Source organism: Hyperolius riggenbachi, chromosome 2 (assembly GCF_040937935.1).
Source record: "Hyperolius riggenbachi isolate aHypRig1 chromosome 2, aHypRig1.pri, whole genome shotgun sequence".
NCBI classification, from domain to species: domain Eukaryota; kingdom Metazoa; phylum Chordata; class Amphibia; order Anura; family Hyperoliidae; genus Hyperolius; species Hyperolius riggenbachi.
The window spans coordinates 289,887,785-289,915,764 of record NC_090647.1 but is presented as its reverse complement, the minus strand read 5'-3'; the positions used below and the strand labels follow the sequence as shown (position 1 = coordinate 289,915,764).

The 27,980-nt window shown below is 42.0% G+C and overlaps 1 protein-coding gene across 5 annotated transcripts in view; it reads left to right on the top strand.

Moving 5' to 3' along the window:
- The window catches only part of CSMD2 (CUB and Sushi multiple domains 2), a 1,291,405-nt gene that overhangs the window by 1,148,078 nt on the left and 115,347 nt on the right, over positions 1–27,980 (top strand). For all 5 annotated transcript variants that reach the window (XM_068268938.1, XM_068268934.1, XM_068268936.1 and 2 more), the window contains 2 exons: positions 215–392; positions 25,682–25,827. In XM_068268938.1, the coding sequence (XP_068125039.1) occupies positions 215–392; positions 25,682–25,827 (324 nt within the window). The remainder of the gene's footprint in view (positions 1–214; positions 393–25,681; positions 25,828–27,980) is intronic.

Sequence of the window (27,980 nt, the reverse complement as noted above, 5' to 3'; positions counted from 1 at the left end):
CTTCTGCATTATTAAGCAGCTGAATGTGATGCATTTTAACTAAATGCGAAATATATGAGAATTCCAATATGTTATATGTTGTGTCATGTGCTCCTAATTATTGATGCTTGTATAATTACAAATGCAAACTTTGTCTAGAGATGTGAAATAAATGTCTTTTCTAATTAGCGATGTATTTGTATTCTTTTGGGCTGTCCTTGAATCTGATGATTAGTACCATGTGGAGGAAATGTAACTGCTTTCAATGGCTCCATCTACTCTCCTGGCTTTCCTAATCAGTACCCCAATTCCCTGGATTGTTCCTGGATCATCACTGTTCCAGTAGGATTTGGAATACACATAAACTTCACAATCCTAGAGACTGAACCTCTGAATGATCATGTCACCATATGGTAAGCAGCTTCTGTCTCCTTTTGAAGTTGAGTATTTTGTGACTTTGTGTCGAGTGTGAGCATTGCCGCATTTATACTTTTTCTGCCCCTAGGCCACTTATGTTCCCCTATGCAGCAGTGCCCCTCCGATTCCATGTACAGCCCCTCCCATTCCATGTATTACATCTACAGTATGTACTGCAGCACCTCTTTCATGTACAACTCCCTTGGGCATCTGCTTCAGTTTTTATGTGTTGCTCCCCATTTGTAACCTTTTCTTTCATATGAAGTAATCCCTATGTCATGTCCAGGCGCCTCCTTGGCCTGCAGCAGCCCAAGGCCCTAGCCTTTGTGGCCTTTCCATAAATCCGGCACTGAGTGTGAGATTAGTTCTTATAGAAGCATCCTATATAAATATAAAAAACAAACTATTAAAAAATACAACATGTCAATCAATGTATGGTTGCTTTATTGCTTGAACGTTATTCCGACTTTCCAGTCCTTATCTTCTCACCAGTGCCAGGAGTGTGAAAGGAGAAGAGTCAGTGAAGCCACATTAGATAAGAAAGCCACTCCCACTAAGGGGCTGGCTTTTGATCACACACTTTTTGCCACTTACAGTCATTTGTTTTAATGAGGGGCAGGATATTATTTCATTCTTTCATTGCTCATTTGGGTCTCATAACATTTAAAGTATGCCTGAGGTGAGAGGGATATTGAGGTTGACCCAAGTGTTTACTGGCTGTCCTGCTGATCATCTGCATCTAGTACACTTAGCCATAGACCCTGAACAAGCATGCAGATCAGATGTTTCTGAGTGGATTAGCTGCATGCTTGTTTCAGGTATGTGATTTAGATACTACTGTAGCCAAAGAGATCAGCAGGACTTCCAGGCAACTGGGAGGCCTGGAACCCACTAGCAGCCTTTTCTAAGCGCTTGTGATTTGAAAAGCTCTTGCTAATGCAATTCTATGGAGGATTTTTAGAAAATCACATTGCTCAACTGAGAACAAACCCATAGCATTAAATTTGCAACAGCTTTTCAAAGTACAAGAGCTTAGAAAAGCGCTGGTGGTGGGTTCCTTATTTGAAAGGAAAGAAATATAGCAGCCACTATATGCTTTTTCATTTGTGCTTTAAACCTTGTGTAACCCATAAATCTGTCAGCAGGAAATAAAGGTGCAGTAGTCTTCTTTACAACAAACACAGTTATAAAAATGAGTGAAGTGGCGGTGTTTCTTTTGTTTTGTTTGTTTTTTGCTGCTTTAGAAATGTGTCTCTAAGTGCTCTTAGTGCTCTTAGATCTGACATGTCAAACCAAGTACAGTGCACTGTGATCTGTAATGTTCCTGTGCAATATACAGCTAACTATAATAGTACTATGAGATGGAAATAACAGTCCCACACTTCACAAAAAGAACTTTCCGTCACTTGGTCACTGATGTTAAAATCTGAACAGATATGCAAATGTATTAACTACCTGTGTCAGTCTGTAGAGTCATGTCACAATGGAATGTCACAGAGACAGCATTGCTTATGTGACATGACCCTAAAACATTATTGTACTATTTGCCTGCAGTCATTTCCATTATTCCATACACAATTTATAGTTACAGATTGCCCAGCAAGCTCATGGTTATCCAAAACTAGGAGTGTGTAAGGGGTCAAAAAGGACCAAACTGTCCACTTACTTAAAATGCTATGCAAAACAGAAATTTGCCTTCCCAAAACAGAAGGTATTTGTGATTATTCGGTTTGGAATGAGCATATAAGGTCTCCCACAATGCACCACTGCTGAACATGCAAATTGTCCCTTTGTTGTCCCAGAAAGCCAAACACACCACTACAACTGCTAGAATGCAATGATGTGTCAGCTTGTAAATATTACAGAACCACAATAATCCAACATGCACACAGACCGTTTCGGACATGGATTGCGCTGCACAATGCATGAAAGACAGAGCTTCACTGGGTACCTAACTGACCTATGCAGCAATATAACTCACTGGTTTATTTTCAATTGTTTACATGATTAGAAGCAATCTCCAAATGACCATTTTGCTTTACTGCTACTGTTAGTGACTATTAAAAATATAAATAGTAGGGATTGTAACGAATCCACAATTTCTTCGAATCCGAATCCGAATCTAAAAAGGTTCTCGAATATCTCGAACCTTTCGAATCCCGAATCTATTGAATCCTGCACATAAGAATTGTGCGATCCATGGTATAGTTGCCCGCAGTATAGGTACCCAGGCATAGGTGCCCACAGTATAGGTAGCTAGGTAAAGGTGTCTTCAGTATAGCTAGCAAGGTATAGGGGCCTTCACTATAGGTTGCAAGGTATAGGGGCATTCAGTATAGGTTGCAGGCAGGGCCGGGCCGAGGCATAGGCTGGAGAGGCTCCAGCCTCAGGGCGCAGGGTAGGAGGGGGCGCATAATTCATTCAGCTGTCATTCCTAATTGTGTTTGAAGCAGAAAGAAATAAGAAAAGGTGATACATGGCAGTGACTGCATGCCAGATAACTAGATATTAAGGTGTTGGGGAGGTTGTTGGCCCTGTGGCGCCTCTTAGTCTAATAGCAATCAGTGTGTGACGGCTGGGGTGGCAGGGATGGAGGGGCGCACTTTGGTGTCTCAGCCTTGGGTGCTGGAGGACCTTGTCCCAGCTCTGGTTGCAGGGTATAGTGGCCTTCATTATAGGCAGCAGGGTATAGTGGCCTTCAGTATAAGCAGCAGGGTATAGTGGCCTTCAGTATAGGCAGCAGGGTATAGGGGCCTTCAGTATAGGCAGCAGGGTATAGGGGCCTTTAGTATAGGCAACAGGGTATAGGGGGCTTCAGTATAGGTAGCAGGGTATAGGGGCCTTCAGTATAGGCAGCAGGGTATAGGGGCTTTCAGTATAGGCAGCAGGGTATGGGGGGCTTCAGTATAGGTAGCAGGCTATGGGGGGGCTTCAGTATAGGTAGCAGGCTATGGGGGGCTTCAGTATGGTTAGCAGGCTATGGGGGGCTTCAGTATAGGTAGCACGCTATGGGGGGCTTCAGTATAGGTAGCAGGCTATGGGGGGATCAGTATAGGTAGCAGGCTATGGGGGGCTCAGTATAGGTAGCAGGCTATGGGGGGCTCAGTATAGGTAGCAGGCTATGGGGGGCTCAGTATAGGTAGCAGGCTATGGGGGGCTCAGTATAGGTAGCAGGCTATGGGGGCTCAGTATAAGTAGCAGGCTGGGGGGCTCAGTATAGGTAGCAGGCTGGGGGGCTCAGTATAGATAGCAGGCTGGGGGGCTCAGTATAGGTAGCAGGCTGGGGGGCTCAGTAAAGGTAGCAGGCTGGGGGGATTAGTATAGGTAGCAGGCTGGGGAGATCAGTATAGGTAGCATGCTATGGGGGGATCAGTATAGGTAGCAGGCTGGGGGGCTCAGTATAGGTAGCAGGCTGGGGGCCTTTAGTATAGGCAACAGGGTATAGGGGGCTTCAGTATAGGTAGCAGGGTATAGGGGCCTTCAGTATAGGCAGCAGGGTATAGGGGCTTTCAGTATAGGCAGCAGGGTATGGGGGGCTTCAGTATAGGTAGCAGGCTATGGGGGGGCTTCAGTATAGGTAGCAGGCTATGGGGGGCTTCAGTATGGTTAGCAGGCTATGGGGGGCTTCAGTATAGGTAGCACGCTATGGGGGGCTTCAGTATAGGTAGCAGGCTATGGGGGGATCAGTATAGGTAGCAGGCTATGGGGGGCTCAGTATAGGTAGCAGGCTATGGGGGGCTCAGTATAGGTAGCAGGCTATGGGGGGCTCAGTATAGGTAGCAGGCTATGGGGGGCTCAGTATAGGTAGCAGGCTATGGGGGCTCAGTATAAGTAGCAGGCTGGGGGGCTCAGTATAGGTAGCAGGCTGGGGGGCTCAGTATAGATAGCAGGCTGGGGGGCTCAGTATAGGTAGCAGGCTGGGGGGCTCAGTAAAGGTAGCAGGCTGGGGGGATTAGTATAGGTAGCAGGCTGGGGAGATCAGTATAGGTAGCATGCTATGGGGGGATCAGTATAGGTAGCAGGCTGGGGGGCTCAGTATAGGTAGCAGGCTGGGGGGCTCAGTATAGGTAGCAGGCTGGGGGGATCAGTATAGGTAGCAGGCTGGGGGGCTCAGTATAGGTAGCAGGCTGGGAGAATCAGTATAGGTAGCAGGCTGGGGGGATCAGTATAGTTAGCAGGCTGGGTGGGCTACCTTACCTACACTGCAGTAGGTAGCTGGGTCATATCCTCCTCCCGCTCCCCGCAGCCTCCTCCGCTCGCCCCCCCCCCCCCCTGCAAAAATAAGCAGAAGCAGCCTCTCACCTCCAGCGTGGAGTGCAGTGCGGCAGACTTCACTTCCTAGTTCCCCCTAGTGGCCGCCTGACCTGCTCTTACTGATGACGTAGTAAGAGCCAGTCACTAGGGGGAATAAGGAAGTCTGCAGGAGGTCTGCCGCTCCGGGCTCCACGCTGGAGGTGAGAGAGGCTGCTGCTTCTTATTTATGCGGCGGGCGAACAGAGGAGGCTGCGGGGAGCGGGAGGAGGACACTTGCGAGCGGGTGAAGCGGCGGATGCGCGGCGATGCAGCGTCGGGATTCGGTGGATTCGGCGAGCGGAAAATGGCGTCGGGATTCGAATCCACGAATCTCGAATATTTCCTAATATTCGAGGGATTCGTGGATTGTTTATTTATTAGGGATGGGACGACGAATCCGGCGAATCCACGAATCCCTCGAATATTAGGAAATATTCGAGATTCGTGGATTCGCCGGATTCGTCGTCCCATCCCTAATAAATAAACATTTAACAGAATAGATCTCGCTTCAGACCTCATATATAGCAGGGGCACGTGTGCCCCTACTAAAACGCAGCTATCCCGCGGCTTAACGGGGGTCCCTGTCCCCCCAAATCCCCTCCGTAATGCGGGGGAGCGCTTCCGCATTGGGGCAGGGCTAACCGCCGCAGCCCTGCCCCACGCACATCTGTCAGACGCGTATCTCCGCCTCTCGCCCGCCCCTCTCATATACGCGCTGGGAGGCAGGGCTGCAGCCGTTAGCCTTTGCCTCCAGGAAGCAAAAAGTGCGACCAAGTCTGCGACCAAGGTTTGCGGGGGGTGGGTTGGGGGGTCAGGGACCCTCGTGCAGCCACGGGATTGCAGCGTTTTAGCAGGGGCACACATGCCCCTGCTATATATGAGAGCTGAAGCGAGATTTAGTCTCGCTTCAGTGTCTCTTTAAAAACACAAAAAGTAAAAGTACCTAGCCATAATAAAACTTATTTTTTTTATAATGTATTTTATATACAGGATACTCAAAAATGTATACTGTAGAGTCTTGTTTACCCTGCACCAATGGGGATGGGTTGATGTCGGATAAGTGTGCTTTCTAGTTATTATTGTTATTATTATTATTATTTATTTATATAGTGCCAACATATTCCGCAGCGCTTAGTTGCCTGAGACTCAATGTTAAAAATAGGCCTAGCTAATACAGTACTATCCCACTCTACATACATACCGCAATCTCTGTATTAAATGATAAAATAAGAAGTTGGCCTTCACCAATGTGAGTACTGCCAGCGATTTGTGCTGGTTGGTTGAGACTGCTGGTTTGTTGAGCTCTGGATAACTGGGACTCCACTGTATTATATGTAGTGCTAGTAAATGTAATATTATTGTTGAGTACTTTATTAGCTATTATTTACAACTAGCTTATAATACAGAAATATGATTAACCCATGAAACAGTTGGCCAAAATAAATCTGATCCCTGAATCTGCAGCTTAGTACTGCTTTTATTCTATGTATTATAGTCCCATGGTTATCTAGGTTTAAAAAAATATATATTTGTCCATTAAGTTCAACTACAGAGCTTCACTGTACCTTAGTTTCAGATGAAAGGAGATCCGCTATGGTAAATATGATCTCCTTAACTGAATTACTTCACTTGGCAGTCAGGGCTGTAAATGTTCTTCATATTACAAAAAGCATGCATGCCCTTTTTAAATGTAAATATAGGATTTGCCATAGCTACTTCTTGGGATAAAATATTCCACATCTTAATCATTCTAACTGTGAAGAGCCCCATCCTAACCAAATGATAGAATCTCCTTTCTGCCATGCTGTTTTCTGATACCAGAAAGGTCTCTAAGGCAGTAGCATACTAGCATCTCATGTTTTTATTTCATGTTTTATTCATCTTGGCATTTTATTAGTTTAAAGAGTACCTTAGACAATGAAAGTAAAAGGATTTATAGTTTCCTGGGGCTTCCTCAAGCCCCCTGTAGTCCATCTGCTCCCTCATCCTCATCGGTCCACTCTGTTGCGCCGCTATCAGCAGCAGTAATGTCCTTGACTGGCTTTCAACCACCTAATCATAGAGTCCTCTACCACAATCATCACAATTTGCTATATTCCTATTTCCATTATCATTTTAGCAGCCAGTCCCCTGGTTGCTAGAGGAGATATCCTGTTGCACACCATTACCCCAGAATCAGTATCCATGACCTGATATCATACTAACATGAACATTTATTAGGGCGTGTTAACAAAGGACTAGAACACACACACACACACACACACACACACACACACACACACACACACACACACACACACACACACACACACACACACACACATACTCACAGACACACACTCACAGACACACACACACACACACACACACACACACACCTTCTTCTAACTGTGATCAACGTAGCAATGTCTTCATACTGCTCTAGATATACTCTACCCCCCTATTCACTGTTTCTTGCCATTACCTGTTTGGTCAACATGAAGCTCTTCTCAATATGTCTGTTCTTCTAAGTGCTGAAAGCTGATCTTTTAGCTCTTTAATATTGGCTTCCAACTGCATGCATCTGGTGCAACAGTGCACATTCTCAAACCTTTGCTCCAGGTATGCATATGTTGCACCAGACAAACATGATTCCGCTTTATTTATTATGGAGACCACAATATAATTTGAATGGAAATAATTTAAGGAGCCATAAATAAGTAAAGCATTGCTATAAATATACAAGTTAAAAATATACCAGACCTTTTGCAGTAGTTTATATTGTTTGCATTCACCTAAAACACCTGTTTTTAAACACTTTATCCCGCTTCATGTGAGCCATTTAAAGAACAGACCACTGACTGAGCCCTGCAGCTGAATTTATACCATTTGCTAAAAGTACTTCTTCTGCTAATTAGCCCCACCTAGCAAAGTAGAAAGCCTGCTCATAAGGAAGGAAAAGTGTTTTTAATAAATGGACAGTAGCAGATTGCTTCCTTTAATGGACTAAAATGATAAAGCATTCACTCACCAGTTCATCAGCAGGAAAACCGCACCCTCTCTCCATGCTTTTGCAGAGCGTTTTGTAATAGATTTAGACTTTGTCAGTTTAAGGCGGCTTACTGTTTTTTTCTTTGCATCTTTCTTGTAAAAATCTGGAGCTCAGTGCTCACAAAGCAAAGAATGATAAGAGATCACAAAGGGTTTGCCATCAAGCAGCATGTTTGATGTATCTTGAAAAGCTCATGCTGGGCAGCAGGTGAGGGCTGTGAGATCCTACAGCTGACTGTGGGTTGCCACCCTACTTGCCTCTCCTTACTGCATAGCAGGGATCTTTCAACCCATTTCCGAAGCACACAGAATTCCTGGAATCTGTTATACCTGTAAATTCAATACAATTGCTTATCTGTAGAAGGACTGGATAGGTTACTTAGCTATTCACTTGGAGGACTACATCAAGCAAAATTATGCATTTAGATTTAAAGAGTCAGTTGTGTTATTTTGATTATTGTTTATGTAATGTTGTTTTTCTATTCTTTAGTAAGATGCTAATGTTTATTATTAGTATGAATGTTTTAATAATTTCCTCAAGCTGGCACAGAGGCTGATCTTCCTTTACCAAATGAAACTGGAGTTCTGGCAAAGTGCATTCCCTTCCATCATTCCAATGAAGCCTTCTTTTTCACATGTTGAAACGTATCAAAAAAGTTCCTAATTTATTTTTTTGCTGTCCAAATGCATTTTGTGTGATTTGCAAGGAGGAATATTTGATTTATCTTACAATCTGTGGCTCAATATGTTGTTGATGATGGAATTTATTAGTTGGAAAGCTTTCCTTTAAAATATATATTTTTTTATTCATGAAACTACATGAACCTGATATTGTAGGTCTCCATATCACCCATACGATTCATGGGCACACTCCCAGACTACAGCCGCCAAGGGTCCAACATACATGTTATTTTCGGGTTGATACTGTAATGCTGTATTAACAGATCATTAGACTTTCCTGTAACTGAAGCTGTACAGTAAAGGTGGCCACACACCATATACATTATTTTTTTAAATATCTATTCAATTCAAGAATAGCAATCAATTTTTCTGACTGATTGTAACAATTCATAAATCTGACCAATGTACTGCACACCTATGTTCAATTTTACCCCAACCATGAATAAAATAATTGAAAGCTCAGAAAAAATTGATTGGAACTGTACATCAAGTAACTGACAATTTGTTACACACCATACAGTTCTTGATAAAGGTGTTCTGAAATTTCCAACAAGTCCAATCTCCAAAAATTTAAATATGGGAATTTCGATCGGATTTATCGATCAAAAACAAAGAAAAGCTCACAATTTTTCGGGACAACTGATTGAAATTATCGAATTGGTGGAAAATTGGATATTTTAATTGTATGGCGTATGGCCACCTTAAGGCTCTGTTCCCACTACACTTCCGCATCACATGCGGTCAGCGGTAGTGGACAGTATAACATCAGCTCTGCATTGATCCAGCCGAATCCCGCGGCAGATATGCTCCCCTATAAGCTATATGGGGGAATACATCCGCCTGGCCTGAGATATCCCATCCTGCACAGAAGTGCGGTCCACTTACTGCCATAGATCCCGCGGATCAGTTGCAGCATGACAAGTGTGAACGGCTCCTATGTATAGAAGCCATTTACTCTCTGATTAGCAATGAGCAGACCATGGAAAAAAAATGTCCATTCTCCGCTCTAGTGGGAACAGAGCCAAGATCCTCTTTCACTGTTGGTCTCTTTGTCAAACAAGATAAGATGGACAAACACATGAAAGCTGCATTGTTCCACTTAAAACTAACTATTTTAAGACATTTATGTCTTTACATTGTCTTGTAGACACACATCTTCTTCTTTACAAATATGTACAAGTTTGAGAATGGATGAAATAGTCATTCTGCCCAGCTGTCTTTTACAACACTCACATCACTGCTGTTTCTCATTGGGCAGAACAATCTTCAGCCTTGCTGTTGCAAGATAAACAGTTTCAAGGTATTCTTCTTTACCATCCTAGATAGGACCCTGACCAAGTAAAAGCCTACTCTGAGAAAGATACCAGAGACACCAATTTAAGGACACAATGGGACACATTTTAATTTTGATTGAGGAATGTGTTGAATGCAACAGATTTCCATATGAGACATTCAGCCTCTCAGCTAGAAAATGAGTTAGTGGGAATGTTACAATGCTCTGAATCTTCTTATACACAAAACCCTACAAAGATAAATAAGATATTGTGGCTTTTGGTTTAAAGATAGTACAGTTTGGTAATGAACATTAGAATTAAGATGAAAATATGTTTTTCAATAAACAGTGCTTTATTTTGAGAATTCAGTTTAGAATAAACTGATGATGCACATTGCTAATAACCAATCAGATAAAACATGGTGACCCTCTCTTTAACAGATTTACATAAAAAAAGTGAAACTCCACAATCCAATGTTATGCATAAAGCCCTACAGGTTAAAATTAATAAAGTGATAGTGACAGAACTGTTGTGTAGTAGATATCAGTCACTATCTCCATGATGTTTATATAGTATGTTCGTCTCGTGTTTTCTTGGGTTTCCTTCATACATATCACTTATTTATTTTTTTGTTTTATTTATATAAGTAATTAGATAGCGCTGACATATTACACAGCGCTGTACATAGTATATTGTCTTGTCTCTAACTGGCCCTCAGAGGGGTTCAAAATCTAGTCCCTACCATAGTCATCTATGTGTGTATCATGTAGTGCATGTACCATAGTCTAGGGCCAATTTAGGGGGAACCCAATTAACTTATCTGTATGTTTTTGGGATGCGGGAGGAAACCGGAGTGCCCGGAGGAAACCCACACAGACAGAGGGAGAACATACAGACTCCTTGCAAATTTTGACCTGGCTGGGATTTGAACCAGAGACCCAGCGCTGCAAGGCGAGAGCGATAACCACTACGCCACCCTGCTGCCCCATCCTACCACATCCCAAAAATATTCTGCCAAGAAAATTGGTTCCTCCTAAAATTGGCCATAGCTTATGGTAGGGATCAAATTGTAAGCTCCTTGAAGGCAGTTAGTGACGTGACTATATACTCTGTAAAGTGCTGCTGAAGTTGTCAAAAATATTTTATTAAAAACTATATGTAATAATAATAATAACAAGAAGAACCTACATTTCTATATATTTAAATATATTTTATTAAAAACTATATGTAATAATAATAATAACAAGAAGAACCTACATTTCTATATATTTAAATTATATAAATATAGTCATTAGTTTGCTCAGTATTCTGCTCGGCACTGTAAACTTTCTAAACAATGATGGATAGTCTGTTGTCTTCATTTTCAAAATTAACTACATTTAGAAAGAAAAATATCCAACATGCCTGGCCATAGTTACTTCCTAACTTCAGTGCACTGCATCATTGGTCTTGGTTTAAAGGTCTCAGTTATTATTCAGTTTTAGCTTGGTCTAGGATTCAATTATTAGGTTATGAATATACTGTACAATTGGTCCCTCTCTTCCTGAACCAGGTTAGGGAGTAGTAGTGGAATCATTTAAAATTCTAGAAATAGTGCCCAAGATTTGTAATATTTTTTAAAGTACCCCATTGGCAAATATGAGAAATTTTTATTGTTTTGCTCACATCTATAGCTAGTTCTTTCAGAGAGAGGTGCCAAAATAGGTTAAAATATATTAAAACCAGTTTAAAAAGGAAGGTAGTGGAGGACTTACCTTCCCCATAGATGACTCGATAAAGTTGTTTTTTAAAAATTAGCTTTATTGTATACTCAAAATTGCAACGCATTTCTCATGTGTAACCCACTTCCTCAGGCAGATTAGGGAGTAACTGAGAGGCACAAACAACTGGCTGAAAACAGTAGGATTAGCCATACTAAGCCAGGGGAAAAAACACATATATAAGTAGATAACTACTTGATATACTTACTTAACACATGTATTGTACTGTCCACGTTTTGATTTCAGTGAATGTTATATAGTAAATGAAGAGAATTCTGTTGCTGGTGGGGGCCATGTCTTTTGCCCACAGTTTAGGCTAAATCCTGATGTCATTTCTGCCCTTTACTTTTTTCTCCTCAGCCTTGCTTGTAAACACAAGTGAGCAGTGGATCGTGTTTCAGAATGGCAGGGAAATAAAGGGAAGAGGAGGAATATATTATAGATAAAAAGAGCTCCCAGCATGCAACTGTGTGGCACTGACTACTAAAGGGCCAGTGCTCCTTAAGTATGTGATAACTCCAAATCATAACAGCAGAACAATTTTGAAAGTTTTGAATGCAGGATTAGCATCTTTATCACTTAATACACTCAGACCAGTTGCTGTTGAAATTTGATTTTTATGGTGACACTCCCGCTTTAAGAATGCATTCAGTAAAGCATATGGCCATACAAACAAAATGGAGTTCAGCAGTGTAAACAGCTCTAAAATTGGTTTACAAACACTGATAAGTATATACTACTTATAGTAAATATATTAAGTCTAGTGTCAATCACCTTGAATTATCGGTAGAGTGAACATATAGATTGCAATAAGACCTCTTGCACACTACATTTGGTTCCAATTTATGATTTTAAATCGGTCCTGCATGCTGCATTTTTTCTGCCTTTTTTTTCTTTTGTCAGAAATCATATTTGTGATTTGCAGTGTGCAAGAGGACTAATATACATGGCCAAGCCAACAAACTGTTGGTGCCTTTGTTATATTAATATCGAGTCCACCCTGGTTGGAGGAGTGTTGCCCATTTTTTTTTTCGATCTACAGAGTGCAACTTCTTAACCTGAGTGGGGACAGGTTCATGATCCCCATCTGCTAATAGAGTGGTTGCCTTAGTGGTAACCCACCTTTTTTTAAATGAGGTGGTAAAACAATTTAAATTACATTTTATTATATACATTTGTACATTATATACATTTGTACAATTTTTTTACTTCTCGATATTCCAATCTCTAAAGAAAAAAACATTTTCCTGATGCCCCCGTGGCCTTAAAATGGAATGAAGACTTGTTCACATCTAAAATTGAAAATTTAGATGAAAACTAACATTTTGTCCGCAATTTTTTTAACCAAGCTCTACTGCGCACTGTTTTTTTAAGTGCTTTTCTAAGCATGCAAGTCAGGAAAGTCAGGAAGTGAACTCTTTGACCCGGAAAAGAATAAATACAATGTATTTATTCTTAACCACTTCTCTACCACAGGTTTTTTCCCCTTCAAAAGCTCTTCTCTTTCATTCGGTAATAACTTTATCACTAATTAATTACACTGAAATGATCTATACATTATTTTTGTGCTGAAAAAGCTAGGCTTTTTTTGGGCAGTACTTTATGCTAAGAATGATATTATTTTATATGCATTTGAAAAAGAAGAAGAAAAAAATGAAAAGTATCACAATTTCACAGCTGTCAGCCATTGTAGTTTAAAGATAAAGGGCTTGATTTACAAAACGGTGCTAACTTTAGCACTGGCCCTTAGCACGTCTAAACTCAGTTGAAATGTGAGAAGTAGTGATCGTGCGCAAAGTACAGCGCGCAAAACTTTGGGCAGGGCGCTCCACGCGAAGTGCCCACTAAAGCCTATGGGACTTAGCGCGCGCATAGGACTTTGCGCACGCAAAACTTTGCGCGCGGTACTTAGCGCATGATCTGATTGAGAAAACTGGTGCTAACCTACTTAGCACCCTGGTTAGCGCGCCTTAAGACTTTAGATGTGCTAAGTAGGTTAGCACCTCTTAGTAAATCAAGCCCTAAATGTGCTATTGTAGATAAAACAGACATATTTTATTTGACCATTTGTCCCGGTTATTGTAATGTTTAAATTGTGTCCCTAGTACAAAGTATGGCGATAATATTTTTGTGGGGGTTAGGGGTGAAGGAGTTTCAAAAATAATGAAAATGTATTTAATTTTTCTATGGTAAGTGAATAATGGTGTATTTTTGTAACCAAATATTTACATGTGTTTATAGGTGTTTATAAACAAGGATGTAGAAAAGCGTGGCAGAAGTTGCTAAGTGGTTAAAAACGCGAAAGCAATCACTGCACAAATCAATTTTGTGAGCGTTTTGCGTTTTTCCTACACCTTCCATTGAGGCAAAATCGCCTCAAAAATGGTACAGGCACCGCTTTGCTGAGCAGATCGGAAACGAACCGCTCAGATCTGAACTCTCTTATAGGGAAGCACAAGCATTTTGAGGGCGATTTTCAAAATCGCCTACACTTTAAAAAAAAGGCTGAAAACGCCCTAGATGTGAATGAGCCGTTATAGTTTACTGCAAGTAAAAATATATACAATATGTTTGTGTTTTTTACTCACACCCTTCCATACAGTGAAAAAATGCTTACCTATACTGTATATTTTTACTTGCAGCGTGAAACTTTTTTGTGTGTGTGGTTGAAGTTGGGCTGCTTATGTTGCTTGCTGTTTTTGTGAGGCAGCCCAGAGCAGCACTGGGAATGTTATTTAAAAAAAATAGCAGCTACTGATTTTATAAAAATATTGTCTTCTACAACTCTAAGCACAGCATAAAGGCAAGTACATACACAAGAAGAATGTTACTGCAGGGATCTGTACTCTATCCCTCAGCAACAGTTCAGGTGCTGTACAGGTGCATTGCGAGTGCTGTACAGATGTGTTGCGAGGCTATAGCCTCATGATTATTTCTGTTGCTATGGAGAGGGGATGAGCAGGAGGAGGAGAACAATGTGCTCGGCCAAGAGAATCCAGTACTTTAGCTCTATCAGTAATGCATCAGGGAGGCTGTACATGTAAATTCTTAGCAGAGTCAGCCTCAACCTGCCACCAAGGAAGGTCTATGAGACTTTACTGTTTAGTTTCATAGGAGATTATTTAGAATAGCTAAATCATGAATGAAGAATATTTTACCTACAGGTAGGCTACATGGCTTAAACATAATGCTGGTCATTCCTTTCTGAATGCCGATTGGCCACAATGCCAAGTTGCACAAACAGCTGAACACACAGATACAATACATTGCAGGTGAAACACAATGCACTTGAAACATTGGATATTTTTGCCATTAACACCAACAAAAGGTGCCGCCATAGGCACCTATTGTATAAGCTATTATTTGCAGCAAAACACGAAAATTTGGGTGCACGCCAGCTCCCACTATTGAGTGCCTCCTGGTGCCCAAATTTACCTTCTTTGCCGCATGTTGCGTCTTTTACAATGGCCGCAATATGGGGCTACGGTGGTGAATTTCAGTGCTGGGAGGTGCCTGATTATGCGACAGAGAGTGAATTAAGGTGTGGGGGAAGGTTTAGGGGTTCACAGGAGTTAGTTGGGCAGCAGGGAAGGGGTCTAAGGGTTAGGCATCACCAGGGGGGGTCTTAGGGTTAGGTACCACTGGGGGCGGGGGTCTTAGGGTTAGGCACCACCAGGGGAGGGTTATGTGTAGGGGTAAGGTTAGGTTTAGCCATAGTGAAATATTGATAATCATTATCGGAATTCAGCAGTGGAATATCGCTAATTGTAGCGATATTCTACTACCGGTAATCCCCTGCACCCTTTTTTACATGTGTCTTTTTTTATGCATGTGTGCCTGGCTCTTCATATTTCTCTTAGAGATGTGTTTACTTTTTTGCCCTAAAAATGGAAAAAGAGATCTGAATGAAAGTTAGCCTTCTATAAAAAAAATAAAAATCAATGGAGTTCTCTGGGACTCCTACCAAAAAATTTGCAAACAGAAGGTAAACTGATCCTGGGCAAGCTCATTCATCACTATCCCTGTCTATATAACTTTCATTATTCACAAGTACATATACCAAACTCCTTGTTGTTCAAACATTTATTCAGCCTGTTCAAAGTTCTTTATTTGGCCATTAAATACAATAATTGTAAAGTGATATCTCAGATGCATTCTCTTCAGTGCTGTATCTCTGTGAACATAAAATGTGTGAGGACTTCATTGATATTAAGATTAATAAAAAAAAGTCTCTAACAGTGCCTGTGTTTATTAATCTACAAATCTATTTCTGTTAAATGCTACAGTGGCCTCACTTGCATAATAAGTAACAAGAAAAATTTCCAAACATCAGACTTTCAGTCCTTGACAAACATTTTAATAAGCTTTAATTATCTTTCTTTGCATAAATCTAGCTTGTGTTTACCACCTGTTTGATTACTTTTATCTAGTATTCTGCTAAGCCGCACCTTATCCTACCTGATAAATATTTGCATGTTTCTCCCCAATGAAGGTCGGACGAGCCTTGAGGTTGCTGATGGAGAGTGTCAGAACAGCTCGTTAACACTAATTTAAAGAACAAGTGAAGTTAATTGGAAAGGATGGGGACACTGTCAAAGTGTCCCCGATGAGAGGACTAGAGGCCTGGATAGTGAGGATAGGACAGGAGGAGGCCGGGAGGGGAGACTTGCTTGACACTGACAAATTGCTCAGTTTTCAGAAACTGTCAGTGTCTCTGACCTGAGGAATATTGTACATCTCAGAATCTCATTTCTGCCAGGAATGCCTCTCCTTCTCTCTCTAATGCACACTCCTCTTATTTCACTCTGTGTATAGTAGTATTCAGCTCCTACTTCTATACAATATCGTTTTTTGTGAGCTCTTGCTACATGGTTCATTCATCTGGTTGTTCATAATAAAAGTGTTTTAAATGTCTTAAGTACATTTCTGTAGAAGGATTCTGCTACCAGGGTGCTACTGGGGCTCTGTACACAGCAAGGCTAGGCTAAAAGCTAGTGGTTCACTATATTGCTCAATACTTTGGAACGTGGATTAGTATCAGTAATAGCAAATGTAAACTACAGTCTATATTAAAACTCTGAATAAATAAACATATATAATATACTTAAGGGACTCCGAGCAGTGCAGTAACTATGGAAAGATGCATACCATTTTGAAGCTCTTTTTCTCCTCTTTCCAACGATATATAAACCGTTGCCCTACGCCTTTTAGTTTTCACTATATTCGTGATCGAATTCGCGGCTGAAAATATCAAAAACTAAAAGGCTTAGGGCGGCGGTTTATGTGTCGTGGGAAAGATGAGAAAGAGAGCTTCAAAACAGTATGCATCTTTCCATAGTTGTTTGTTTTACACATGGAGACTTTTCTCCAAAGTCGGCAGCTGAATGGAGCTGCTGACTTTGGGGAAAAGTTGTCCTGTGTAATACAAGTAACTATGGAAAGATGCATACCATTTTGAAGCTCTCTTTCTCCTCGCATTTGCTGCAATTTCGATCGTGAAAATAGCGAAAACTAAAAGGCGAAGGGTAGCGGTTTATATATTGTTGGAAAGAGGAGAAAGAGAGCTTCGAAATGGTATGCATCTTTCCATAGTTACTGCACTGCTCGGAGTCCCTTTAGGATTTTGTCTATAATAGGAGGTGCTACTTGACTGTAACAATGACTGATATTCTGGGTTTTATTTTTCTATCGCATTTGTAAGAATAAAAAAATGATGTATTTTGCTGCTTTTAAAATCACAAACACTGTGACTCTGTGGACATGCCCTAACAAATATGCCAGATGCTCAAATGGAGGCTGCCTATGACTCCACATAGGAACATGGGGGTTGATTCACTAAAGGTCATTATAATGCACAGACAGCACATAGCATTTTTACCCGTATTTACAAGTTCCATAAGTGGAAATAGCGCTATTCACGTTACCTAGGTAATGTATGCATTTCTAGTGCAACAAGCATTATGCAAGTAGCATAATGTGAGTTAAACTAGCAACACATGTATTATCTAGGCAATGCCAATTGCACTATTTGTGCCATGTGCATTACTTAACTGCTGTATGTACTAGTAAAATTGCTGAGCACTGTTTGCGCACAGCATTTTAATGATCTTTTGTGAATGAACCACATGGAAACCAGCATTGCATCAGCCTGCTGCAGAAATCAAACAAAATACCACAAACACAGTGCTTCTCTAGACATGCCTTATCTACCACATGGGCGGCAACTCCCAGATAGACAATTAAGAAAAAGCTAGGATTAAAGTGGACCCAAATTAAAAATACAAGATTGCAGAAATAAAATCTATTTACTAAGTTATAATAATAAATAGCAGCCTTTTTTCAGCTGCACGATGACAAATATAAAATATTTTACATTATATTGCCGGGACAGAATCCAGGAGACTGGTGGAGGAGATAAAAAACAAAACACAGGCTGCTACTGATGATGTCACAGGGGAGGTGATCTCAGCTTGTGTGAGATTTCACATAGATGACGCCCCTGTGAGGGAGGGTAGCTGATGACAAACACACCCATGATCTAAAACCTCCTACTAAGTTCAGAAGTAATGGCTGCCACCTGTATAACCCTAGTTATGAAAAGAAAAGGGTGAAAAGCATGCACTGAAATGCTCATAGGCTTGAAGGAGTGTTTATTTATCTTTGAATGTGTCAGAGTGGAGCAACTAAATATTTTGAATTAAAAAAATGTTTGATTTGGGTCCGCTTTAATGTATTTGAAATGTGCAGAAGCTTTCTTCTGATGTAAAGCACTTGTTACTTGTGTCACTTTTCTGTTTGCAATAGCAGCTGGAAACTTCTGTATTTCCTCCTGACACTATGTCAAATGGTCTAAGCCCATAGGCAGCACAGTGGCGTAGTGGTTAGCACTCTTGCCTTGCAGTGCTGGGTCCCAGTTTGAATCCCAGTCAGAGTTTGTATGTGCTCCTCGTGTCTGTGTGGGTTTCCTCTGGGCACTCTGTTTTCCTCCCACATTTCAAAAACATACAAATAAATTAATTGGCTTCCCCCTAAATTGGCCCTATACTACGATACATACACTACACCATACATACATAGACTTTGGTAGGGATTAGATTGTGAGCACCCTGAGGGACAGACAAGACAATATACTCTGTACAGCACTTTATAAATACTAAATAATAATAGGCACGCATGCACCCAGTGCTGCTTATATGCAGTTTTACATTAGTTTACCTTCCTAACCTTAAGAAGCTGAAAATAATCAGAATAATTAGTGAAACGCCTTCTGCATAGCTACATTTTGAATTCTGCACAGCTAAACAGCCTAGGCTTTGACATCACTGGGAGGGCAGGGCTACATACCATATCAAACAAAAGGAAAATACAACTTAGCACTCTGTGAAGAAGAGGTATGGGAAGTAGCAACACAACAAATAAATCCAGACTCACTGTTAGCCGACAGTATACAGTTCTTGGTTCTTGGACATGCTCACTGGAGAAATACTGGAAGGCAGATAGGCTAAATCATAATCAAACAAAAACAAGCTGTGCTTTATTCTTCTCATCAAAGACATGGCATGCCTTTACAGTCACAGACTGATTACTATATGCCAATATTAAGCAATACATAGATATAGGAAGTGTTTCTGATGCCAAAAATGACCATAAAGGTGGGTATCCTGAATGATTTACTACATTCTAATGAATTATTAATTCCATTAAAAGACCAAGGACCTTCATGCCTCAACATGATGAACTTGCAGTGCAGGACCAGCTCTGCACCTCCTTGTTGTTCACTGGCTTGGTCCCTTTCTTGGTGCTTACTGCACTGTGCGTTTAGCTGCAATTGATGTAATGTGCCCAGATACTCTACTAATTGCATCTTAATGGGGAAGTGTCCTTAAAAAGCCTCTAGCCCTGTAACTATAATAGCGTTTCCTTATAAGGGGAACCTGAAAAGTGTCCAGTAACACCATATATTGGCCTCAATTCAGTAAGATCATGCTGGAGATAATAAGGCAAGAGAAAACTTACCTCCACAGTGAGAGATTTATCTTATCTCTTCATTCCTTAACCACTTCACCACTGAGGGGTTTTACCCCCTGACCACCAGAGCAATTTTCACCTTTCAGCGCTCCTTCCATTCATTCGTCTATAACTTTATTATTACTTATCCCAATGAAATGAACTATATCTTGGTTTTTTTGCCACCAATTAGGCTTTCTTTAGGTGGGACATTATGCCAAGAATTATTTTATTCTAAATGTGTTTTAATGGGGAAATAGGAAAAAATGTGGGAAAAAATTATTATTTTTCAGTTTTCGGCCATTATAGTTTTTAAATAAAGCATGCTACTGTAATTAAAACCCATGAAATGTATTAACCCATTTGTCCCGGTTATAAAACCATTTAAATTATGTCCCTATCACAATGTTTGGCGACAATATTTTATTTGGAAATAAAGGTGCATTTTTTTCAGTTTTGCATCCATCCCTAATTACAAGCCCGCAGTTTATAAAGTAACAGTGTTATACCCTCTTGACATAAATATTTAAAAAGTTCAGTCCCTAAGGTAACTATTTATGTTTTTTTTTTATTGTATTTTTTTTTTTTTAATTACAAAAAAAAAATAAAAATTGGGGAGTGTGGGAGGTAATGAGTTAATTTATTGTGTAAATGTAATGTTTGTATATGTAAAATGCTTTTAGGGTGTAGTTTACTATTTGGCCACAAGATGGCCACAGAGTGTTTGTTTACATGCGACCTGTAAGCGTCCGGAAGGATGCTTACAGGAAGCAGTAGGAGGCTGGGAGACGCACAATGATCTCGCTGTTTCTGAAAGAAGCAGCAGATCATTGCGGGGGCTAGATCAACGAACGGGAATGGATTTTCCCGTTCATTGATCTCCGGGCGAGCGGGCAGCGGCGTGCACGAGCGGCGGGTGCGCGCGCACGAGCGGCGGGAGCGCGGACATCGGCGGGAGCGCGGACAGCGGCGGTAGCGCGGAAGGTACGGATTTCTCCGTCCCTGGTTTTTTAGGAGGGAAAAAAGGGGCGGAGAAATTCGTATCGCTGGGGGTAAAGTGGTTAAGTTACCTCCTCTGTAGTTAAGTTACCTCCTCTGTAGTTATTTTCACACGCAGTTAATTAAAGGGAACCTAAACTGAGGACATGTATTTTTCCTTTTAAAATAATACCAGTTGCCTGACTCTCCTGCTGATCCTGTGTCTCTAAAACTTTCAGCCACAGCCCCTGAATAAGCATGCAGATCAGGTGCTCTGACTGAAGTCAGACTGGATTAGCTGCATGCTTGTTTCAGGTGTGTAATTAGCCACTATTGCAGCAAAGAGATCAGCAGGACTACCAGGCAACTGGTATTGTTTAAAAGGAAACATCCATATCCTTCTCAGTTTAGGTTCCCTTTAACAGCCTGTCTTTAACTTTTAGAAGTGTGAAGCGAAAAATAATTGCTAAATTGACCTTAGCATTCACTTCAGAACTCTCATCAGACGCAATCCGCCACATTCCCGGTGAAATACGAGGGCTGCAGACCCCCCAAATCCCTGGGGGGGGGGGGGGCTATGGACGGGGCTTCCTGGAAGGGGCAGAGCTCTCTGCTGTAGCTCTGCCTTTCCTGCCATCAATCGCCACCCCTCTCCGCCTCTCTCACTCTTCCTTCACAGAGAGGGGCGGGTGAGAGGCGGTGATCCGCAGGAGAGATGGAGCTACAGCGAATAGCTCAGCCTCTCAGGGCAGCACAATCCACAACCAAGTTGGTCGTGGATGTTTGCCTGGGGATTTGGGGGGTCTGCAGCCCTTGTTTTTCAGCGGGGATGCAGCGGTTTAGCGCTGTTGAGACTTCTGAAGCGAATGCTAAGGTAAATATAGCAAAACAAATTCGCTTCAGAGTCTCTTTAAGGATTGAAGAGTTAACTTAAAGACAGAAGAGTTAACTTTAGGTTTGCCTGAGGTAAAATGCTTCCTGAATACTACATGCCTCGTCACCATAGTGATAACTCTAGAAACGTTATTAAAGACAGGAGATAAGCTTAGTGAATTGAGGCCATTATCTTGTTCTCACTGGAAGTAATACAGCAGCTTTCCTGAATTCTGATGAAGTATTTGCAAATATTTCATATTTCATGTTTAATATGTGAACTTTCCTCAGTAAATCGGTGGAAATAAATAAAATGTGAATGTATGTGAAATGTGAAACATTCTTTGTGTCAAAATAGCAAGAGTTACTGTTTTTAGAGATTTCTAGCGAGATTTAATGTCATCTTTACTGTCAATAGAGGCACATTACAGGGAACTCATTGCTTTTAAAGAGCATGTTATCCTTTGAAGTGCAAACAAGATACCTCAGACTTAGGGGTCTTTCTATAAAAGCATTTAAAATAAAGCATTTTAAATGGCTGCTACTCTTCTGTACTTTGCAGGGACTACACTGGCTTCACCTGTTTTCAATGGGGTTGATAAATACAGTAACATCACTCTGTGATTTTTGCCACTTCACCACTTTGTATGTTGTATGGCAGCAGCCTGTGACTATAAAGCTGCACAAAGCCTTTTTGTAACTTAATATCACAACATTGTTGACGTTTGTGGCTAAGCCAATGCATACCAATGAGAGAAGCTGGAGTTTAACCACTTAAGGACCAGGGGATTTTGCTATGATCGGTGCTGCGTCGGCTCTCCAGCCCGCAGCACCGATCAGGATTTAGCCAGTGCGACCAGACTTCCCCTCTTTTTTCCCCACTAGGGGATGTCCTGCTGGGGGGGTCTGATCGCCGCCGGCTATTTCTGCTTAGCGGGGGGGGGGGGCTCCTCAAAGCCCCCCTCCACAGCGATTTCCGCCCTCTCTGCCCTTACCTGCTTCTCCCGCAGGCTATGGGCTGCACAGGACGGATATCCACCCTGCGCCGTCTAGGATAGGCTTCAGCCTATCAGATGCTGCAGCAGCGCCATATGATGTAAACAGCGGGGATTTCTTCCCCGCGTGTTTACATTTAGCCTGCGAGCCGCGATCGGCAGACTGTTCACGGAGACACCCTCAGTGAACTGACCTGGAAGGGCCGCTTGAACGAGTGGCCGTTTCCTTGGTAACACCACTTCGACCTGCCGACGCCTATCGGCGTTAAGGAGGCAGTTCCTTCTTATTGTATCTCCATATCATCTTACATTCAGTGCACTTTTATTGTACTTGTTTGGGGTGGGGGATGGATGAAGCTATTATACTTCTTTAGTTATGTCTTTTCACTTCGCCACACATAAATATTGAAAATATGGCTTGTTGGTGTTTTATGCATACAGTGAAAAATAACCAATGATGTACAGAAAAAAAACATTTATAATGATGCCTTTATCATTGTCCCCAACTGTCCCTATTTTGGAGGGACTGTCCCTCTTTGGGAACCCAATTCCCTTGTTCCTTTTTCTCCCTCATTTGTCCCTCTTTCAAGACTGATATACAAATCTATGCAAATATATGTATTTTTCTACTGAACTTGGCTCTAAACTTTATTCCTATCCTGCAAATGTATATATGAATTATTTTCAAAAGGTAATATGAAGAAAAATAAACCAGGATTGAAAGGACCAGTGTGGTTTAAATTATAAAACAACATATTTTTCTTATGCAATATTTATGGTATGTCTGAGTGGGGGCGTGATCAGGGGTGTGGCATAAGTGTCCCTCTTTCTCATCTCAAAGAGTTAGGGGTATGCCTTTAGCCCCACTTTATTTATACAGTATTATTGTAGTTATAACTACTTACAACATCTTCACTAGGAAAAATAAAAAATTAAGTTTTATAAGACCCCTAGGTTAAGATGATTGAACTGGTTTATGCGATGTTTCAAAATGAATAGAAAAATGGAAATGTGTAAAATACACACATTTTTTATATTTGTGTTATTATTTTATATTTCAACCTTATATCCCTTGCACAAAAAAAGGCTGCTAGCTTCATTATAATTCTGCTGTTCTCTCCATTCCACCCAGAAACATAACTACAGAATGTACAATGGGACTTCACTCTACCAGCCAATAACAAGCACTATATTTTGTAGCAGTATAGGAAAAACATGCTCATACCTCTGGTGTCAGTCTAGGTGATTTTGGATAAAAAAAAGTAAAAGATTTCCTGCTTCAAATAATAGATCCTTATATCCTCTTTAAAGAGACACTGTAACATCAAAAATATCCCCTGGGGGGTACTCGCCTCGGGTGGGGGAAGCCTCGGGATCCTAATGAGGCTTCCCACGCCGTCCTCTGTCCCACGGGGGTCTCACTGCAGCCCTCTGAACAGTCCGGTGACAGACCCGACTGTCAATTCAATATTTACCTTTGCTGGCTCCAGCGGGGGCGCTGTGGCTGCTTTCGGCTCCGAAGTAGACGGAAATACCCGATCTCAGTCGGGTCCGCTCTACTGCGCAGGCGCCGGAGACTTGCACCTGCGCAGTAGAGCAGACCCGACGGCAATCGGGTATTTCCGCCTACTTCGGAGCTGACAGCCTTCAGAGCGGCCTGCGCAGGAGCCGGGAAGGTAAATATTGACGTCACCGCTGTACGGAGGGCTGCAGCGAGACCCTTGAGGGATGGAGGATGGCGTGGGAAGCCTCATTAGGATCCTGAGGCTTCCCCCACCCGAGGTGAGTACCCCCCAGGGTACGTTTTGACATTACAGATTCTCTTTAAGAATAGTCACACACCTACTCACTGTCTGCCCTAGTCATGCCTCCCGAGTCCAGACTGAGTAAAGACAGCTGTGATTGGAAACATTTTCTTCAGCTGACATAGCAACCACTCTTCCCTTTGTGACTAATTATTGCTGTAGGGTGCACCAAAGACAGCTATGGTGCAACCGGGGATTAAATTGGACACTTCGGTTTCAGTTATATACAGTATGTATATCAGCAATATCTAAATTAACTGGTGGCAAGGTCTGGCTATTATATAGCCAAGCACCAGATTAGTGTTAGAAGGGTTATTGTTAGGAAATAGGGTCAGGCAAGGATATAATTACTAGTCAGGCAGGAGAGTTTAGTGTTAAGCATCATACACACGCTTGACTAAAGTTGGCTGAGGTGACTGATAACAACCGCCTCAGCCAATAATCAGACGGGTGTACAGTGGCGCCTGATCCCTATCCCCAACCCGCGATGCGTAAGTGAGCCCGGCGGATCGCCTTGCCCCCAGCATCGGCCGATTCCTTTGTGCTCACCATGCACCTGCCAGCCACATGACGTCATGCACTTGCCACTCTGTCGTCACTCTGTATAGCAACAGTACGCATTGGCAGCTACACAGATGACTCGTGTCTGTGCAGCCTTGCACAGTGATGTAGTCCAAGTGGATCAGGCCCCAATCCCCGATGGGTGACGTACCTTTACATGTTTACAAAGGGGAATGCTATTTGAGGGAAGGTTAGTGCTAGCCATTTTAGTAAGTTTACTTTTAGAGGGGGATTAGTGTTATTTGTTTAAGAAGGGGCTTGCTTAGGGAGGGGGATTAGTGTTAGGTGTTTAGGAAGGGGCTTGCTTAGGGAGGGGGATTAGTGTTAGGTGTTTAGGAAGGGGCTTGCTTAAAGGAGGGGGATTAGTGTTAGGTATTTAGGAAGGGGCTTGCTTAGGGAGGGGGATTAGGGTTAGGTGTTTAGGAAGGGGCTTTCTTAGGGAGGGGGATTAGTGTTAGGTGTTTAGGAAGGGGCTTGCTTAGGGAGGGGGATTAGTGTTAGGTGTTTAGGGAGGGGATAGCTATGTGATAGCTTCCTTAAATTGTGCCCTGCTTAATGAAGGTCCTCTTAATGCAGCTTCTCTTGAGGTTTTTCAGGAGTTTTTTGTTCTGTCTATCATGTCAGAACAGATCTGGTTGCACCTCATAGCTTGGCTGTAAATTGTGGAATTTCTTATGGGTGGAAACTTTACTGCTAGAGATGATAAACTTCTTCTGTAGAAATTCTCCTCTTCTTGTGAAGCATGTGATCGGTCTAATCAGGTGATGGATCTGTGATCATGTTTCACTTCTGCTTCCTGTGTAGGCCAAAACAAGAAACAGAAGGACATATAATCAACATGGTGGCAACTAGACAAGTGCAGACCTAGAAAACAACCACTTGATCACACTGATATGCTTCTCTGAGTTATCTTCAATGAAAATTTCTGTAGAACGAATGGTAGACTTGTTCTGTATTCATTATACAGAAGATAGTGCAATACATATTTATAGATACATTGGTTATGTATTTATCTTCTTGTTTTTCAGGGATGGTATCTTCCAAACAGATCCTCAGCTAGGTGTATTCACTAGCAGTTCAACCAAAAGGTCAACCATGAGCTCATCCAATCAAGTCTTGATTATTTTTCACAGCAATGCAGCCAGTGGAGGCATCTTTGCTCTGTACTTCTATGGTGAGTTCAAATGCGTAATATCTGCAACACAGTAGAGATGCATTGCTAAAGGTAAATTCTTAAGGTGCCAATTGACTAATATACAATTGATGATACACTCTTGGTTGTACAAAAAATAAAATCTTCTATGAACTCACCATTCTCCTAACGGAATACCTTTGGGTGTCTTCTTTCTAAAATGGGGTCACTTGTGGGGTTGCTATACTGCCCTGGCATTTTAAGGGCCCTAAACCGTGAGGAGCAGTCTAGAAACCAAATGCCTCAAAATGACCTGTAAAATCCTAAAGATGCTCATAGGACGTTGGGCCCCTTAGCGCACCTAGGCTGCAAAACTGTGTCACACATGTGGTATCGCCGTACTCAGGAGAAGTAGTATAATGTGTTTTGGGGTGTATTTTGACACATGCCCATGCTGGGTGGGAAAAATATCTCTGTAAATGAGATTTTTTTTTATTTTTTACACACAATTGTCCGTTTACAGAGATATTTCTCCCACCCAGCATGGGTATGTGTAAAAATACACCCAAAACACATTATACTACTTCTCCTGAGTACGGCGATACCACATGTGTGACACTTTTTTGCAGCCTAGGTGCGCTAAGGGGCCCAAAGTCCTATGAGTACCTTTATGATTTCACAGGTCATTTTGAGGCATTTGGTTTCCAGACTACTCCTCACGGTTTAGGGCCCCTAAAATGCCAGGTTAGTTTAGGAACTCCACAAGTGACCCCATTTTAGAAAGACAACACCCCAAGGTATTCCGTTAGGAGTATGGTGAGTTCATAGAAGATTTTATTTTTTGTCACAAGTTAGAAATTGATTTTTATTGTTTTTTTTTTCACAAAGTGTCATTTTCCACTTGTGACAACAAATAAAATCTTCTATGATCTCATCATACACCTAACGGAATACCTTGGGGTGTCTTCTTTATAAAATTGGGTCACTTGTGGGGTTCCTATACTGCCCTGGCATTTTAGGGGTCCAAAACCGTGAGGAGTAGTCTGGAAACCAAATGCCTCAAAATGACTGTTCAGGGGTATAAGCATCTGCAAATTTTGATGACAGGTGGTCTATGAGGGGCCGAATTTTGTGGAACCCGTCATAAGCAGGGTGGCCTCTTAGATGACAGGTTGTATTGGCACTGAAGTGCAGGAAGCACAGGATGTTCTCAAATCGTGACCTGGACATGGCAGCAGAGAACATGGGCTTGTGATGTATTGGGTGCGTAGACCAATAAGACCACAATACATTCTTTTTGACTAGACCTATGTTAAGGAGAAGGCCCCAAAAAATGTTACGTTTGTAACTTGGAGTGGTTTCCACCGAAAAAGCTGGGCATGGTAGCTTCTTGGATTGGTGGTTGTGGCATAACAGTTGGTCTCATCCACAATTAAGTGGTAGAGACCAGCAGTGATCAGAAAAAAAATCTGTCACTGCGGTGGGGTGGTTGAGGGTTTGGCCGGGTGATCAGAAGCCCGCAGGGGGCAGATTTGGGCCTGATCTGATGGATAGGATTGCTAGGGGTGACAGGTGGTGATTGGAGGTGATTGATGGGTGTCTCAGGGTGTGAATAGAGGGGAGAATAGATGCAATCAATGCACTGGGGAGGTGATCGGAAGGGGGTCTGAGGGGGATCTGAGGTTTTGACCGAGTGATCAGGATCCCACACTAGGTGCTAGGGGGTGACAGGTGGTGACAGGAGGTGATTGATGGGTGTCTCAGGGTGTGAATAGAGGGGGGAATAGATGCAAGCAATGCACTTGGGAGGTGATCAGGGGGGGTCTGAGGGCGATCTGAGGGTGTGAGTGGGTAATTGGGTGCCCGCAAGGGGCATATTAGTGTCTGATCTGATGGGTAGCAGTGACAGGTGGTGACAGGAGGTGATTGATGGGTGATCAGTGGGTGATTAGAGGGGAGAACAGATGTAAATTAGCTTTAACCCATCAGGTAAATGATCAAACGTTTGATAAAGTGTTTGATAAAGCTTAGTGAATTGAGGCCATCGAAAGTAAAGTTCACACTACAGGCTACAATGGTCTGTTTCACGGAACCGTCCACAATGGAGCAACAGACATGTTGATGGATCCTATGGTTAAGCATAGGATGTGTTCAGACATGCACAGATCAGAAATGTCAGATCTTTACGGTGCCCA